The 13,789-nt window shown below is 40.6% G+C and overlaps 1 protein-coding gene across 3 annotated transcripts in view; it reads left to right on the top strand.

The window, feature by feature from the left end:
• The window catches only part of LOC116228714 (septin-2), a 31,407-nt gene extending 17,924 nt beyond the window's left edge, over positions 1 to 13,483 (top strand). For 2 of the 3 annotated variants that reach the window (XM_031592821.2, XM_031592822.2), the window contains 3 exons: positions 310 to 367; positions 5,208 to 5,301; positions 12,683 to 13,483. In XM_031592821.2, coding sequence (XP_031448681.1) covers positions 310 to 367; positions 5,208 to 5,276 — 127 coding nt within the window. In that variant the 3' untranslated portion in view covers positions 5,277 to 5,301; positions 12,683 to 13,483. The remainder of the gene's footprint in view (positions 1 to 309; positions 368 to 5,207; positions 5,302 to 12,682) is intronic. The other variant, XM_031592823.2, reaches the window with a different exon arrangement.
• The last annotated feature ends 306 nt before the right edge of the window (positions 13,484 to 13,789 follow it).

The raw sequence follows: 13,789 nt of genomic DNA, 5'->3' as shown, positions 1-13,789 counted from the left end.
ATGATTTTGTACCAAGGCTAGGTGTTGGAGGGAATCTTGCAGCAAAAAAATCCCCTTAGCAATGAAGAAATTATACTTTAAGAAATAGAGGAAGAAAATGAGAGAGTGAGGATAACAGGAGCCTAGGAATAAGTAGAAGATGGCATTTTAAAAAAGCAATGCAAATGTGTTTAAAAAATGTCCCCTTTTCCACTACAAGAAAGCATGCTGGCTTTTGTGTTGTTACAGTAGCTGAAATGTGAATCTCAGAGCTGTTCTTGGAGACTTTTTCTGTATCTTACATCATCAATGTGTTCTGTTGTTCAACAGGCCTGTTGAAGAAGAAGTTGTAGACAAGGACAGAATCCTTCAGCAGAAGGAGGCGGAGGTAAGAGAGCTTCTACAACCATTGTTTTTAAACATATCTGCCTTCCAGTGAAACTTCCAGTGAACACTTCCAGTGTTCTGCATCAACTACTGCATACAGAGTGTAAGAGTACAAAGAAGATGTAATCTGTTGTATGCAAGTTGACATACAAGTTGCCTGTGCAAGGTGTATTTGTTCGTATGCTGTGGATATTAGGTTGCACGTGGGGACTTTTGGTTCTGTAGGCAGAATCTCTCTCATCTCCATAAACAGAATTTATGTTTTCTGTTAAGTACCAAAGCCTCTCTGTGTCTGGTATGTATATGTGCTGTTTTAAACATGTTGGAATAGACTGGTAGACTGATGTCATTTCAGATGGGCATGATTTAGCACAAACACGTTAGCAGTAAATTTATCCATGTCTTGTGCCTAAAGAGTAGAAAAGGTTACAGAATCTTAAAAATCCTATGATATAATTTGTGTGCATATCTCTTTATCTTACTTCTGTCTTGCAGCAAAATCTATAAATTTTCCTTAATACCACTCAACTTTTCGATCTTTGTTTTCAAGTTATTGCTAAACCTTTCATCCTGATATTTGTATGTTAAAATTCTAACGATTCAGAGATTGTCATCCTAGTATTGCAATGTAAGTAGTATGCTGCCAGTGCTTGTGACTTCTTGAATGCTGGAAACGCTAACTGCCAGTTGGAAGGTAGTAGATTTTTCTGTTTATCCTAATTTTATCCAATTCAGCTTTGATTCAAGCTCATAAATGGAGGAATGCATGACTGAAAAGGTCGCTGTATATATAGATATATATGCAGTGACTTGGAGTAAGTATTAAAGTAATAATAGTAAAAATACAACCAATTATGTGTATTTCTGAGATGAAAGATTCAGGCTCCAGTACCTGCAAGTTTATGAAATATAGTTACTTCAGTCTGTGCATTTCCTTTTTCCTTTATAGTATCCATGTTTAAAAATAGCTGACCCTGGCATTTTGACATAATCAGCTGCTTCTGTATTTCCTTTTAGGAATTTTTTTTTTTTTTTGGCTGTTTACCATCATAGCTAGTAGTTAATAACATGAATTAAATGAGATAGATACACTTAGAAAGTCCTATAGTGATAAAGGTGCAGCTGTGTTGCTGAAGTGATGGCCATGCACTTAGGGCAGAGGAACTTCTCCAAGTACTTTGTACACAAATCAGCTGCCTCCCCTTTCCTGGTGTATGTGTGTAACAGCAGCAGGCTGTCAGTTGATTGCCAGGAGTGCCGGGTGCTTTGGAAGTGTCAGAAGCATGGTTAGAGAAATATCTTTTTTATTTCTGTCCAGCGCTTCCATAATTCATGTCATGCAATTTGAGTTTAATCCTTAACCCTTTAATCCTATTTATCCTTATGATATGTAAATGATGTAAATGGTATGTGCCCTAGTAGTTAAGTATAAATTTCTTCTAGAACTACTTGTCTTCAGGTTTATACCTGAAAACATTCTGCTGTAAGTGTTTTTGTTGGAAGCTGTTGGTGTGGTAAGCTCCTCACGATAGACTGATCTGTTCTGACTGCAGACCTATGTATAATATTTATATGTATGTATGTAACGTAGCTTTTATGTATTACGGTTAAATAGGTGGAGTCTTGAATTTCTTGACAGATGGTCTCTGAAAGTTCCCTCTGGGACTCATCATCTCTGAATAACTGCTGCCGAAGTTGCAGAGGATTAGCTTAGAACTTGAAAAAACAAACAGATTTTTATGTTCTGCGTTCTATTGTCCCTAAGAGATCAAGAAGCTTTGCTGAATCTTCTGTAGATAAGCTGGTATGAAATCCCTTCATCTCCGTGTCATCCCTATGGTTCAGACTGGGAAAAATCTGGGGAGGAAAGAAGCACAGAGGAAATGGGCTTGCATTCCACAGCCTTTGCAGAGAAAACAAATATCCATTTCCCCTCCTGCTTTGCATTCCCATCAGTAACGGTGCCTGTTCTATTTACAGCTCGGTAAGGTTTATGTAACCTTGGAAGGAATGAGCACTTGGGTTAGTGCCAGGAGCATCATTATCAGAGCATCACTTTAAAATGATTTTTTAGTATGCCAAAGGATGTGGTCCCTGGTTCACAGTTTGGAATTGCTAATTTGTCATTTGGAATGTGTTGCTTTTGGTAGTGCTTTTTGTTCATCTTCAAATGATGACCCATTTTTCTGAGCTGGGAAGTGAAAATAAGAATAAAGATAACCACATTCCTTACTGTAAATGTGCTGTAGTTCAGATTGTTTTGACATTGTGGTGTAGATGGGCTCAAACTTAGGAAAGTTTGTAGTGTTGTGCAATACTTTTTTTTTTTTTTTTTTTTTTTTACTCTGAAAATATTTCATAATAAAATCCTTTCAAAGTTTTAAGAGGGAATATTTCTAGGAAAATATTAAGTCTGTGTTTACATGAAAACAAGAAACAAAGTTCCTCAGATTTAAATATATATTTATATTTAATATTACTTTTTTTGGCTGCTGAGCACTTTGTTCATGCAGGAGAAGTACTTGTCTGTATTGTGGGCAAAGTGTTTGGGATGCAGGTAATGCAGAGCTGTTCATTGTGGTTTCCGTCTGGGCCTGGCAGCTGTTGGAAGCTGTGTGATCCCCTCTGAGCTCTGTAACCACTCTGATTTTGAAACCTGTTGTTTCCTTTGTGTTGCTACAAGTGTTGTATGTAATAAGTACCCAGTGGTTACATGATAGTTCAAGCTACCTTTTAGTCCTGAAGTAAGAAGTGAAGTAGATGGAGCTTATACCATGGTTAAATTTACTCTTTTTATTATCTGGGAACTTGCAGGAAACTGTCTTCTGTTCACGTTTCTAACAGTTGCTTCCTAGCTTTCTGCTTGTCGTGTGGATCATCTCTGTGCTATCGTGTTTCTGTAGGGAATGTGTGCAGGTTCCTGCAGGATGTATGAATTGTGCTCTTACAAGTAAGGGCCTCTGTTGCTGTGCAGGATCAAAGTGCTGTTGTGCCCTTGCCTTGTTCTGTCCCAGTGCAGGGGACTGAGCCATTGCTTTGAGTCACGTGTGAAGCTTGAGATTCATCTTTGTTAAGATGAAAGACTGTTCTGTGCTGTGCTTTCAGAAGGGTGAGACACAACTTATTTTGAACTTGTAACACGTGGAAGTGGTTCTTGTGTCCTCTCTTCACTTGAAGAAGAACACTGGAAGAGACTGGCATGGTTACCACGCTGAGTATAGTTTGGGTTGACTCCCTGGCTGGGCAGAAGGCAGGAATATTTATTTGTGAATTCTACACTTGAGCTGCCAGGATTTGTACAGTGCAAATGATTTCCTTCTCGAGATATTTATATGTTCTCTCTAAATTCAGTTATGACGTATGCTGCTGCTGCTAGGCAGGGCCTGGCATTGCTCATAGGCTGTGTGCTGAGCACGCTGCTATGAAATGCATGGCTGAGACCTCGAGCAGAGATGTTTAGAAGCTGTAGTTTTACAGCAAAAAGAAACCACTCTGGATTGTTTGCATATCAAATGCTCAACGAAAGCCAGAACAAAATGCAGTGAAAAACTACAGTTGTCTTCTGAAGATGATATGTGTTCATGTTGCTCTGCTTTCCTTTACTTTTTTTTGCCAACTTTCTTTTGTTAAAAAGAAACATCAGTGTTTTATTAGGTGCAAACAGCCATTGGATACAGCAGCGTGCCTGCTTGTTTCTGAAAGCCTTCCTGAATTCTGCCAAGAGCTTCAGCAGCCTGCCACTCTTTAGCTAATGGCACAGACCAACTCTTCACCAGAATCACATGTAAAAGGAAAACCTTACCATCTTACTGTTAGTGCTAATTCTTTTCTCATCTTAAATTTGAGTCTCCAAGCATATGAATTCTTTCATGGTAGGGGCATGCTCTTATCTATTAGGTTAAGAGGACATGAGACTTAGAGATGTATTCAAGTCTTAATGTGTGATGTTGACTATTAGCAGAATGCTAATTTGAAAAAATCACCATAATACATGTGTAACAGCATCTTTCCCTGTGATTACTGAATGGTTTCTACTTTGGGAACACTTCAGGGCTCAATTTTAAGCGTTCTTGGGAAAGCTCGAATAGACAAGCTCCCAATAAAGTCAGTTTTCGCTCTGCTGATAAATCTGCTGTAGGGTAGTTCAAAAGACCAGGTGTCCTACATCGGTAAAATGGATCTTTGAGCCAGTTGTCTTTTATTGTACCAAAGAATCAACACAGCTCTCATGTCTGAGTCTTCCTACTTCTTTTGTTTTCTACCCTGCAGTACTATGCCATCTCTCTGTCAGAGGCTTTCTGACTGTTTAGTGAAAAGATACGGATGGGTGTCTAACAATAAGTGTAGTTATCTGTAGCATGCTGTTCCTGTGATCTCCTTTTGTCAGAGTATATCTACATTGCAGTCATAGGAGCCTGAGTTAGCCTTTGCTGAACCCTGTTCTGCTGCTGCAAGAGATGTGTCCCAGTATATAAGGCAGCTAATTTTAGGCCAGCTCTGCTGCACTGCAGTGTATGCGCTTCTGTTTCTTACTCTCACAAATCTGTATCTGAAGCCAGGCAAGGGAAAGTGACAGAGGCACCTGTAGCTTTGCCACTTCTAGGTGGGGAGCAGCACATACTCTGTATGTCAGTGCAGTTACTTTGCAATACTTTGAAGAATCTGGGTCGGGAAAAATACAGTATTCAGTTCTGTGAATGAGTTACATATGCCTGGTTTATAGGGAGGCAAATAGGATCTGCTTTCTGCCATGGAAGAAAGCATTGTGAGTTTCCTGGATTTTGGACTTTTTGTGTTGAAGCTGAGAGATGGTCCTAAACGTGTAAATGTTTCTCTTACAGCTGCGCCGCATGCAGGAGATGATTGCACAGATGCAAGCCCAGATGAGGATGAAGCCTGGAGATGACTAAGATACTTAACAGCTGGATGTATCAGGTATGACTTTTCTGACTTGTTTACTCCTCTTACATGAGGCTCTCAAAGTGACTGTTGCCAGTTCTGCACTTGCGACATGCCTTCACGGCACTTCTACTAAAACAGAGTGCAGTTCTGGTACATTAAAAAAAACTATGCAAACACTACTTTTCCATCTGCCTTTAAGATTTGCAAGTGCTTATCCTCAATGCCTTATTTTTGGATTATCTGACTTTGGTTTTGCAAGTAAAAAGCTGTTCAGAATATTAGTTTGTCTCTATATAAACAAAAGTAGAGTATTTGGGAGTATGTAGACTTCTGAATTTAAAACAAATGAAATTTTAGACAAGCTGGTTAAGTGTACTGAATGCTTGGTGTTATATTAAATGAGAGCAGAATGAGTGAAGGAAAAAAAGGTTCCTGTAGCAAATATTCACTCTGTCTTCAGAAATACTAATTTCTTTTTCCAGTTCTTTGGCATATTTTATTTTTTTAATGCAAGATTAAAAACCAGAAGGATGTGAGGTGTCTTGTTGCTTAACACTGCAGTTTAATACTCCAGTTTTGATTGCTGGTCTTCTGGAATGTAAAGCTTGAATAAAATGGATTATGTTATCCCTCATGACCTTGTGGCAGCTGCCAACATTCCAAGCCTAAAATAAGGAGATTTTTGTTGCCTTTATTTGAACTTTCAGTCTTCCTGTTTATATATTTAAAAAAACAATCTCCTAAGAAATAAACTTACTCTCTGGGCTCCTGTTTAAGCAGAAGTTGCTGGTTTTACTGTTATGTACACTGTAATCTTTGAGTAGAAGTAGTTAAGGGGAAGCAGCAGTTCAAGCTCAGGTTTCGTGCTGTTCCGATTCCAAGTCTTGCAGGTAGAGAAATCTTCACATTATGTCTTCCAGCCTCCATAGTGAGATATGTATTCCCTGAGCTGCAAATCTAAACACTGAGGTTAATTTGTGGCTAACCATGCAGCATATGTGATAGCAGGACCTGGCAGAAAGCTCTCATTTCCTCAGGCAGGAGCTGGTAATTATTCAGCCTGTTAAATTCTTTAGCCTAAAGTAAAGGTCCCAAGATTTCATGCTGACTTTATCACACGGCCAGACTCTGGCCTCTTGTGAAAATAGCTGTTTGACTGGGGATCGTATAGTATGAATTATTATTTCTTGTTGCAAGCTAGCACAGTTCTTTCTGCAGCTTACAAATCATGCTTAATCACGTGGTATCACTTAAACTGATACTTTGTAAGCAAAAAAATCTCCCTAAATCTAATTGCTTTGTCCATAGTTGTCGCTTGCAGAGTGCAGGATGTCTGTGCAGTCAGCATCTGGGCACTGATAGGATGCAGCATGCATAGCACAGGTAGCCAGCAGTGCACCAGGTTCTGTGTGTTTCACAGCTTCTGGCAATACTGAATATGGTATTTATGGAAAGAAACTGCAGCACGCTGTGTCCCGGGCTCAGTTCGCAGCCATGGATGTGTATGTAAACAAAGCTGTGAGCATGCTCACATGTGTTCAAATGAAACGTTATTTTTTAGATAATGTACTAATCTGGAGTATATAAACCACTACATCTATGAAGCAGGAAAGCTCTCTGGGTTTAACTGCGTGATCTGGTAGTGATTAAGTTTGAAGTATGTATTGTTTCCTTTTAGTGTTTCAGTGATTGAAGTACCCAATGTGAACAAACTTGAGAAGCATTTAGATAAGATCTTCATATGCAGAGGTCCTGCTGTTTGGTTGGAATCTGCAAAGCCAGATTTCTGCAGCTGCTTGGGCACTCATGTTGTTCAGCATATGTTTTCAGGACAGAACTTGAAACTTTTTTTTTACCCCTCAGATATCAATTTATAGACTTCCAGGTAACTCGTGTAACTTCCATGATGCACAGTCAGAACCACCTTGGTAGTCCTTCTAAACAGGAGTGTAGCTGCATGATCCTGTGATGTAAATCCTCAGCTAGAACTTGGCCCAAGGGAGGTTTTTCTCATGTTATTGTTTGCACTGCTCTTATTTTGGATAAGTACATATTTATATTTTCTTAAAAAAAATCTATTAAATATTTTTAATGCACATGCAGAAATTTAAAGCACACATAAGGGTGTTTTCAGACATTTTGAGAAAAGAGCAGTGTGGTGTAAATGCCCTCATGGGTGAAAGGCAAAGAGTGCAGGGCAGGATGGTTACATGTGGTGATGTCTAACCATGTGAAATGCCCAGTTCTGGGTTTCAGGTGCACCTGGGAATGAGGTGTGGATGCTGAATGCTTTGGGATTATCTGGAAAGAATCTGGCATTGCATAATGATTAAGATGTACTGAAGTTAATTCCTTACCCAAAAAACAGCGAATCTGTATGGTGTTTTATGCTGTATAGAAGGAATGGCTGGAAGTTCTGTTTTTTCTGGTCCTCTCTGAATTAGGGGCATCTTTAAAGACTTACGGAAAGAGTGAAAGGAAGGGAGAGTTTACTGCAAGCAGTTTCCTTTCTGTTAGCTTTTGAGGCTAACGAGAAGCAGGGGAGGGTGACATATGCCCATTTTTACAAAGATGGTGTACTTAAGTTCACAAATAATGCACAGACTGTGTGCATAGAGGTGTTTCAGCAGGCAGCGAGGGCACAGCTAGGCCAAGGTAAGGTTAGAATAATTTTTGTTACACCAATCTTACAAAGTCCATGTGAAGCTTAATAAAGACTTCAAAATGAGTTTAAGTTTCATTTATTATTTCCTTTTTAATTTTCAGGATGCAAGATTGCTGTAAAGTGGTAGGGGCTGATTGCTTCTTATCTTTGACAGTTCAAATGAAGGCTCAGAGAAAGCAGGGGAGGAGTGGGGCCAAGTTACCAGAAACTAAAACTAATGTAGTATTATTTGTTGACTCCAGTCTGAAATACTTACGGCCTGTTGGAATAAGCCTGTGCTAACTTTACCAGCATGTTTACTGGCTTCTGAAGCAATTATTTTCTCAAGTGATATGTTTATTGGTAGGGCTTTCTTCTCTTTCCTTTTCTGCTTCTGAAAGTATAGCTCTTTGCAATCGGTTTTCCTCTTGTTCTTACAAATCTGAATTGTCTGTCTTACACATAGCTTCAGGGTCATACTGGGACACAGTAACAGCAGTCAGCCTGTGGAAAACAAACAGCCAACTGAAAACATAGTTTTGGTTAGGGAAGTGCATGTAGGGAAAAAAGGCATTTTGAGGTATCTATAGCATATTAGTTCTTACAGTGAGCTCGTGATTTCTGTGAGTGTTAAAGCTTTCTGAGCTGACTGACGCTGTTCTGATTTTTGATAAAGGCATCAAACAGGCTATTTCTTCCACCAGTGAATTGACATCATTTAACAGAAAAACACAAAGCATTGTCATAGCAACCAGCCTTCTAAAATGATGCTGCTGAATGCTGAATTGATCTGAAATGTCATCTGAGGAAGTACAGATCGTGTGGTAGTTTTTGGCAGCTGAAATTGAAAGCCTAGAGAATGTGATGCTTTGGCAAACTTGTAGTATTTGGAACAACTGCCTGGCAGTGCCAGTGGCTGTTTCTCTAGCTAGAAACTGGATTAGAAGAGTGCTGTCATTCTCCAGCTCTTTTCAGCTGTCTTCGTTTTGGAGCTGTTCAACAAACTGTGTATTGATGGGCTAGCACAAATTTTGGTTTCCCTCAGAGGGCAGACTTTGATATAACTATTTTTTCTTTGCTGCTGTACAGCTGAAGTGCTGAATCTGTGTGGCTCCGTAGGACACTGAAGTTGTACAGACAAATGTTGGCTGGGTCCTTAGGAGCTGCCTGGTGACTGGTATCCTCCTGCTCACAGCTGGTGCCCACCTGCCCTCAGCTGTAATGGGCAGAGATGGGCACACTTCGAACAGTCAGCGTATGACTTAATCCTCCACACAGAGAGCAGTAAAGCTTTCGTATGAGTTGTTCATCTAAACACAACTTCCAAAAATAGTATCTCCCTGTTAGTCCATGTTGCTCTCAGTTGGTAAGAGCAGCCATCTTCCACTCACAGTCCGAGAACATGAGATGAGAGATTGTGCTTGGATTGTGGCCTTGGCTGCCTGCGTGTCCCTGGTGGTGTCTTCTAACAGGAAATCAGTTGTTTGATTCTTCCCAGTAGGAAAAGCATTGGGACTTAGAGTGGTAATCTTCAAAACATTGCTCACAAACAAAAATCTATCGCTGGTATGGTGCGTAAGCCCGAAGTGTTAGTCAGGTCTGTTAACCTGCTGCACCTAAATACAGTCTGCTTGAAGAATCCTGTATGGATTTTTTTTTTCACTCCACAATTTCTGCATGCAGAAGCCCCAGGAATTTGTCAGGACCTGTTAGAGTAAGGAGTAGAAATAGCAGGGTGTCATTTCCAACAACATAGGAGAGATGCATCTTCAAAACTACATTCCCATTGAGACTCAGTTTCCAGGAAGAGAGGAAGGACTTCTGATGGCATTCTGCATTTTGCAGACTTAAAGGCTTTCTGAGGAATTTGCTTTTGCAAAACATAAAGTGAAGATAACTGAAACAGACAATAGTGAGTTTTCTGATAATTACACATAATTATACCAAGCTGTATCTCAGTATCACTATTTTGTAAGTAAATGTATTAATACAAATTTATTTGATTTTCGTGGAATGATCCCTGATTAGAGAGACTGTCAGATTCCTGATGGATCCCTGCAGAAATCCTGTTTTGTGGGAAAATGTCAGTGTGAGTGGAAATGCATTTATTTGCTGTTCAGTAACATGCAGATGCTGTGGGAAAGATGAAGTCCACCGTGCACTGGCTATGGGGACATGTTCAATTCCTGTGAATATGTACAGTGGCACCTTTCTGTTCCTGCCTTATAGAGGCTTGATATCCAAGGAATGATACAATTTGAATATTTCCACCTTTACACTGAGAAATGGAAACACTGCAGCATCTGAGATGACCATTAGATAAACTGGAGGCAGAAGGTGAAGGGAGGCGTTTACTGCCAGAGCTCCATAGGCATTAGTGGGGCATTCAGAGCTCTCAGAGCTGTGCCAAAGCCTGGTGTGTTATCATGCTGGGCCCCTAAATGCTTCAGGCAGCTTTTTACTGAATAAACATTTTTAGAGAAACGTTTGTAATAGTTCTGGAGGTTGGAGCCTGGTATGTATCTATGTGTATATGATTCCGTGGATATTAAGCCTATTAGCACGTTTAACAAACTGGTAAGTGTTGGAAAGCAGTTCAGAAGCCAGTTTTGGAGCTGTGTGTAGTTGGCTGGTGACATTTATTATGGGAAAATATAAGGTGCTGCCACGGACCAGCAAGAGGGAATGGAACAAACCTGCAGCACAAGAGTCAACAAAGAGTGACTGAAGTTCAGCTGTAATCCCAGATATTGGGGTTGTGAGTAACGACATGAGTCAAAGCTGGCTAACAACAGGACATTGATGCTATCCAGTACTTACAGATTTGTTTTTCCAGGAGTTGTAACGAAGTTTGCAAATGTTTATCCTGGTACAGAAGCTCTGGGATTTAGCTATGAAGCAAAGCCTTGTGGGAAGACTCAGCTTCTCCAAGTTCTTGCTAACTGTTGTGAAGTGAAAGGGTTGTAGCTACATAGAACACAAAATGGGTGCTGTTTGAAGAAAGATAATTTAGGTCAGTAAGAAAATGTGACTGCTATAAAATGCATTTCTCTCCTTGGGAATTCAGAACTGTGGAGGCAGATCGGTGCAGCACAGAGCACCTTGATGTGTTTCTTTGAAGCCGCGGAGGGGGAGGCAAGCGCATTCCTTCCTAAGCCTTTCCAGTGCAGGATTCTTGGTGCTCCGAATGTGTTGTGAGGCTGTGTGTGTACGTGGGGCTCGTTGGGGTACCTGCTGAACACAGCGCCGTGCTGCAGAACTGTGTGGTCTATTAGATAGTGGTGGGAATGGCTGCAGATAGAGGCATTTGATGAACGCACACTCGGAAAGTATGGGGGAGTCTCACACATTAAAATGGATAAAAATAGGTATAAAAATCTGTAAAGAGCAGTAGTAACCTGGTGTATCATAAAATACTGTCTCATCAGGAGACAGGGAAGAAAGCAGTGAAACAAATCCACGCTGGATATGCCTGAAACATACTGTGCTCAGTTATGTTCTATGAACATAACAAATAGACATCGTGTTGCTGATGTTGCTAACATCAGTGCACGCTGGTGCTTATAACCAGAGCCTTGGTGTTCATTGGAAGCATTAGTGTGTCTGTGGCAGACACTGGTTACCATTTCTTTTTGATGTGTTTTGTAACAGATCAGAGCTATGCAGGCGATGGCAGAAAACTAATTTCTCTTCCACATTTGAAGTAACAGTGTAGCACAAGAAGTTAATTTTGCCTTTGAATATTGAAGGTGGTTAGCAGTGTGTGGTCTCCAGCTTTAACGCCGTAATGCTGGCTTGTTGGACTGGATTGTGTGAGGTGAAGGCCCTGCCCTGCTGACAGAGTTAGGGAACTGCTGTTCCCTAACAGCCAGGGTTCTGTTCAGTACATGAAGGGTGAAGGACCCCACGGGTCAGCTTTCCCTCAGCCTCATCCCAGCTGTATTCTGCAGCTGCAGTCTGCATGGGTGTTGTACTGACACTGTGCATTTCTTTTTTGCCACCCAGCTGGGTACTTAGGCTGAGCTACTTTTCCCACGTGGGAAGGAGTACCTTTGGAGACTGGAGAGCTGGAGGTGCCTCCCAAGTTCCAAATCTGTCACAGCTTTTGTAAGCTGATTTTCAGGATCTGATTTTCAGGGAAAGCTGGAATTGTGCTTTCTTCAACTGGCAAGTAACTAATGAGACATGCAGAGCTGGGAGTCATTTTTGAAGTGATAGGTCAGTGTTCCTTCTTTCAGCCATATGAGTACTGCTTTATGGATGCTTGGAAAAATCTGTTTGCTTTCCTTTTTTACCTAAGCAGTGTCATAAGAGCATAATGTTGTGTTTGTGCGTAACGTCAAGCTGGCTAATTATTTTAGCCCTGTTTAGATGGTAAGTGATCTTAAATGCAGCTTTCGGTGTCAGAAGTAATGCTGCACACCACAGGCTGACAAAGGTTGCTTTCCATGTGCAGTACTGTTGAGCTGAGCCGCAGCACAGTTCTTGCAGACAAAAGGGAGTGTGGGTGCTTAAGGAAGTATGCACCTAAAAATAGATCCTCTTGCATGTGCTCTTGTTAGACGTTTCAGACAGATATCTGTGGCCAAACTGCATGCAGACCATTTAACTCAGCTGATGTAGCTGTAGCGCAGGTCCCTGTGAGGTGCTCTGTTCCCTGGGTTATGCTGCTTTGCTAGGAGGGGATCAGGATTGGGATGCCAAAAGCATGCCAGTAGTGCTGAGAACTTGTCTTTTCTAATGCTGTTTGTTTTCCACTTTTGTTCGCAGCAGCGTTCAGTTCTCTAAGTGGACGGGTGCTCTGTTTTCTTTGACCAAGTGGTAACGTTCACGTGCAAAAGCCGGATTCTGCAGATCAAGACCTGCATTAAAACAAACACAGAGTCTGAAGATTGTGTTGTAAAACTGCTTGTTTTATATATTCAAAGTTAATCAAGTTATCCTGTATCTTTTTTTTTTTTTTTTTTTTTTTTAACGCTGTCTTCATACTTATAAACGTGTTTATATTCTCCTTCCTATGCCTTTTGGTACAGAAATGGATAAGCATGCTGTTTGGACTAGGCCTTGTGCTGGGGCAAGGAGTTAATTGTGTATCTAGATTGTTCTGAACCGTTCTGTGATTAGTGCTAAAAGCCTGTGTGGCCCGTTGGCAGTAAATGTGCTCGCACAGTATCGTAACTTTCTATTGCTATTTTAAGCCATTCTATATCGTGTCAGTTTTTCATAACTTTCTGTGCTTCGGTTCTTTTTCAAGCTTCATCTCTGGTGATTTGTATTTGTGTGATGTATGAGAAAATACACAAACCACTGACGATTCGCCGGTGATGTCAAGAAGCTGACTTTTCTAAATCATTGTGCCTTAAAATACCATGAACACTATGCATGCCAGAAACTTCCGTGGATGCCTCTGGAGAGTTGTCTTCAGGTCCCAGTATTGCTTGCAGATATTCCTATTGCAGCTCCCAGCTGTTCCTAGCTCCCAGCTGAGTGGCGGCATGTACCGAACCTTTTGTATACCATAACACTAATTTTCATGGAGGTTTTGTAATAAATTGTATCAGTGTGGAAAAAGATGAATTCTGCGGTGATTTTTGTTTCCTGCCTTTCTCTCTCTATTTTATTTATTTATTTTTTGATGATGATTTGTGAATTGTTGCACTGGTGACATGCAGAGTGTCTTCAAAGGAGTCATAGTACTTGGCCTGAAGAATGGAAGGCTCTTCTAGAATTTACTGCTGTGATTTCATTTCAGAGCACCTTTCCAAACGTTTTCTTTGAAAGTTAGGCAGCACATCTTCTCATCTGCTTTTGCTGTTGTTTCTGCAAAACTCAGTATGCATCTGCTGATGCTGGCTGTGTCTGTAAATACCTTGGAAA

This window comes from Phasianus colchicus, chromosome 18, assembly GCF_987193195.1.
Source record: "Phasianus colchicus chromosome 18, bPhaCol1.hap1.1, whole genome shotgun sequence".
Taxonomy (NCBI): domain Eukaryota; kingdom Metazoa; phylum Chordata; class Aves; order Galliformes; family Phasianidae; genus Phasianus; species Phasianus colchicus.
The sequence above is the reverse complement of the archived record's forward strand: the minus strand, read 5'-3'. Positions and strand labels throughout refer to the sequence as shown.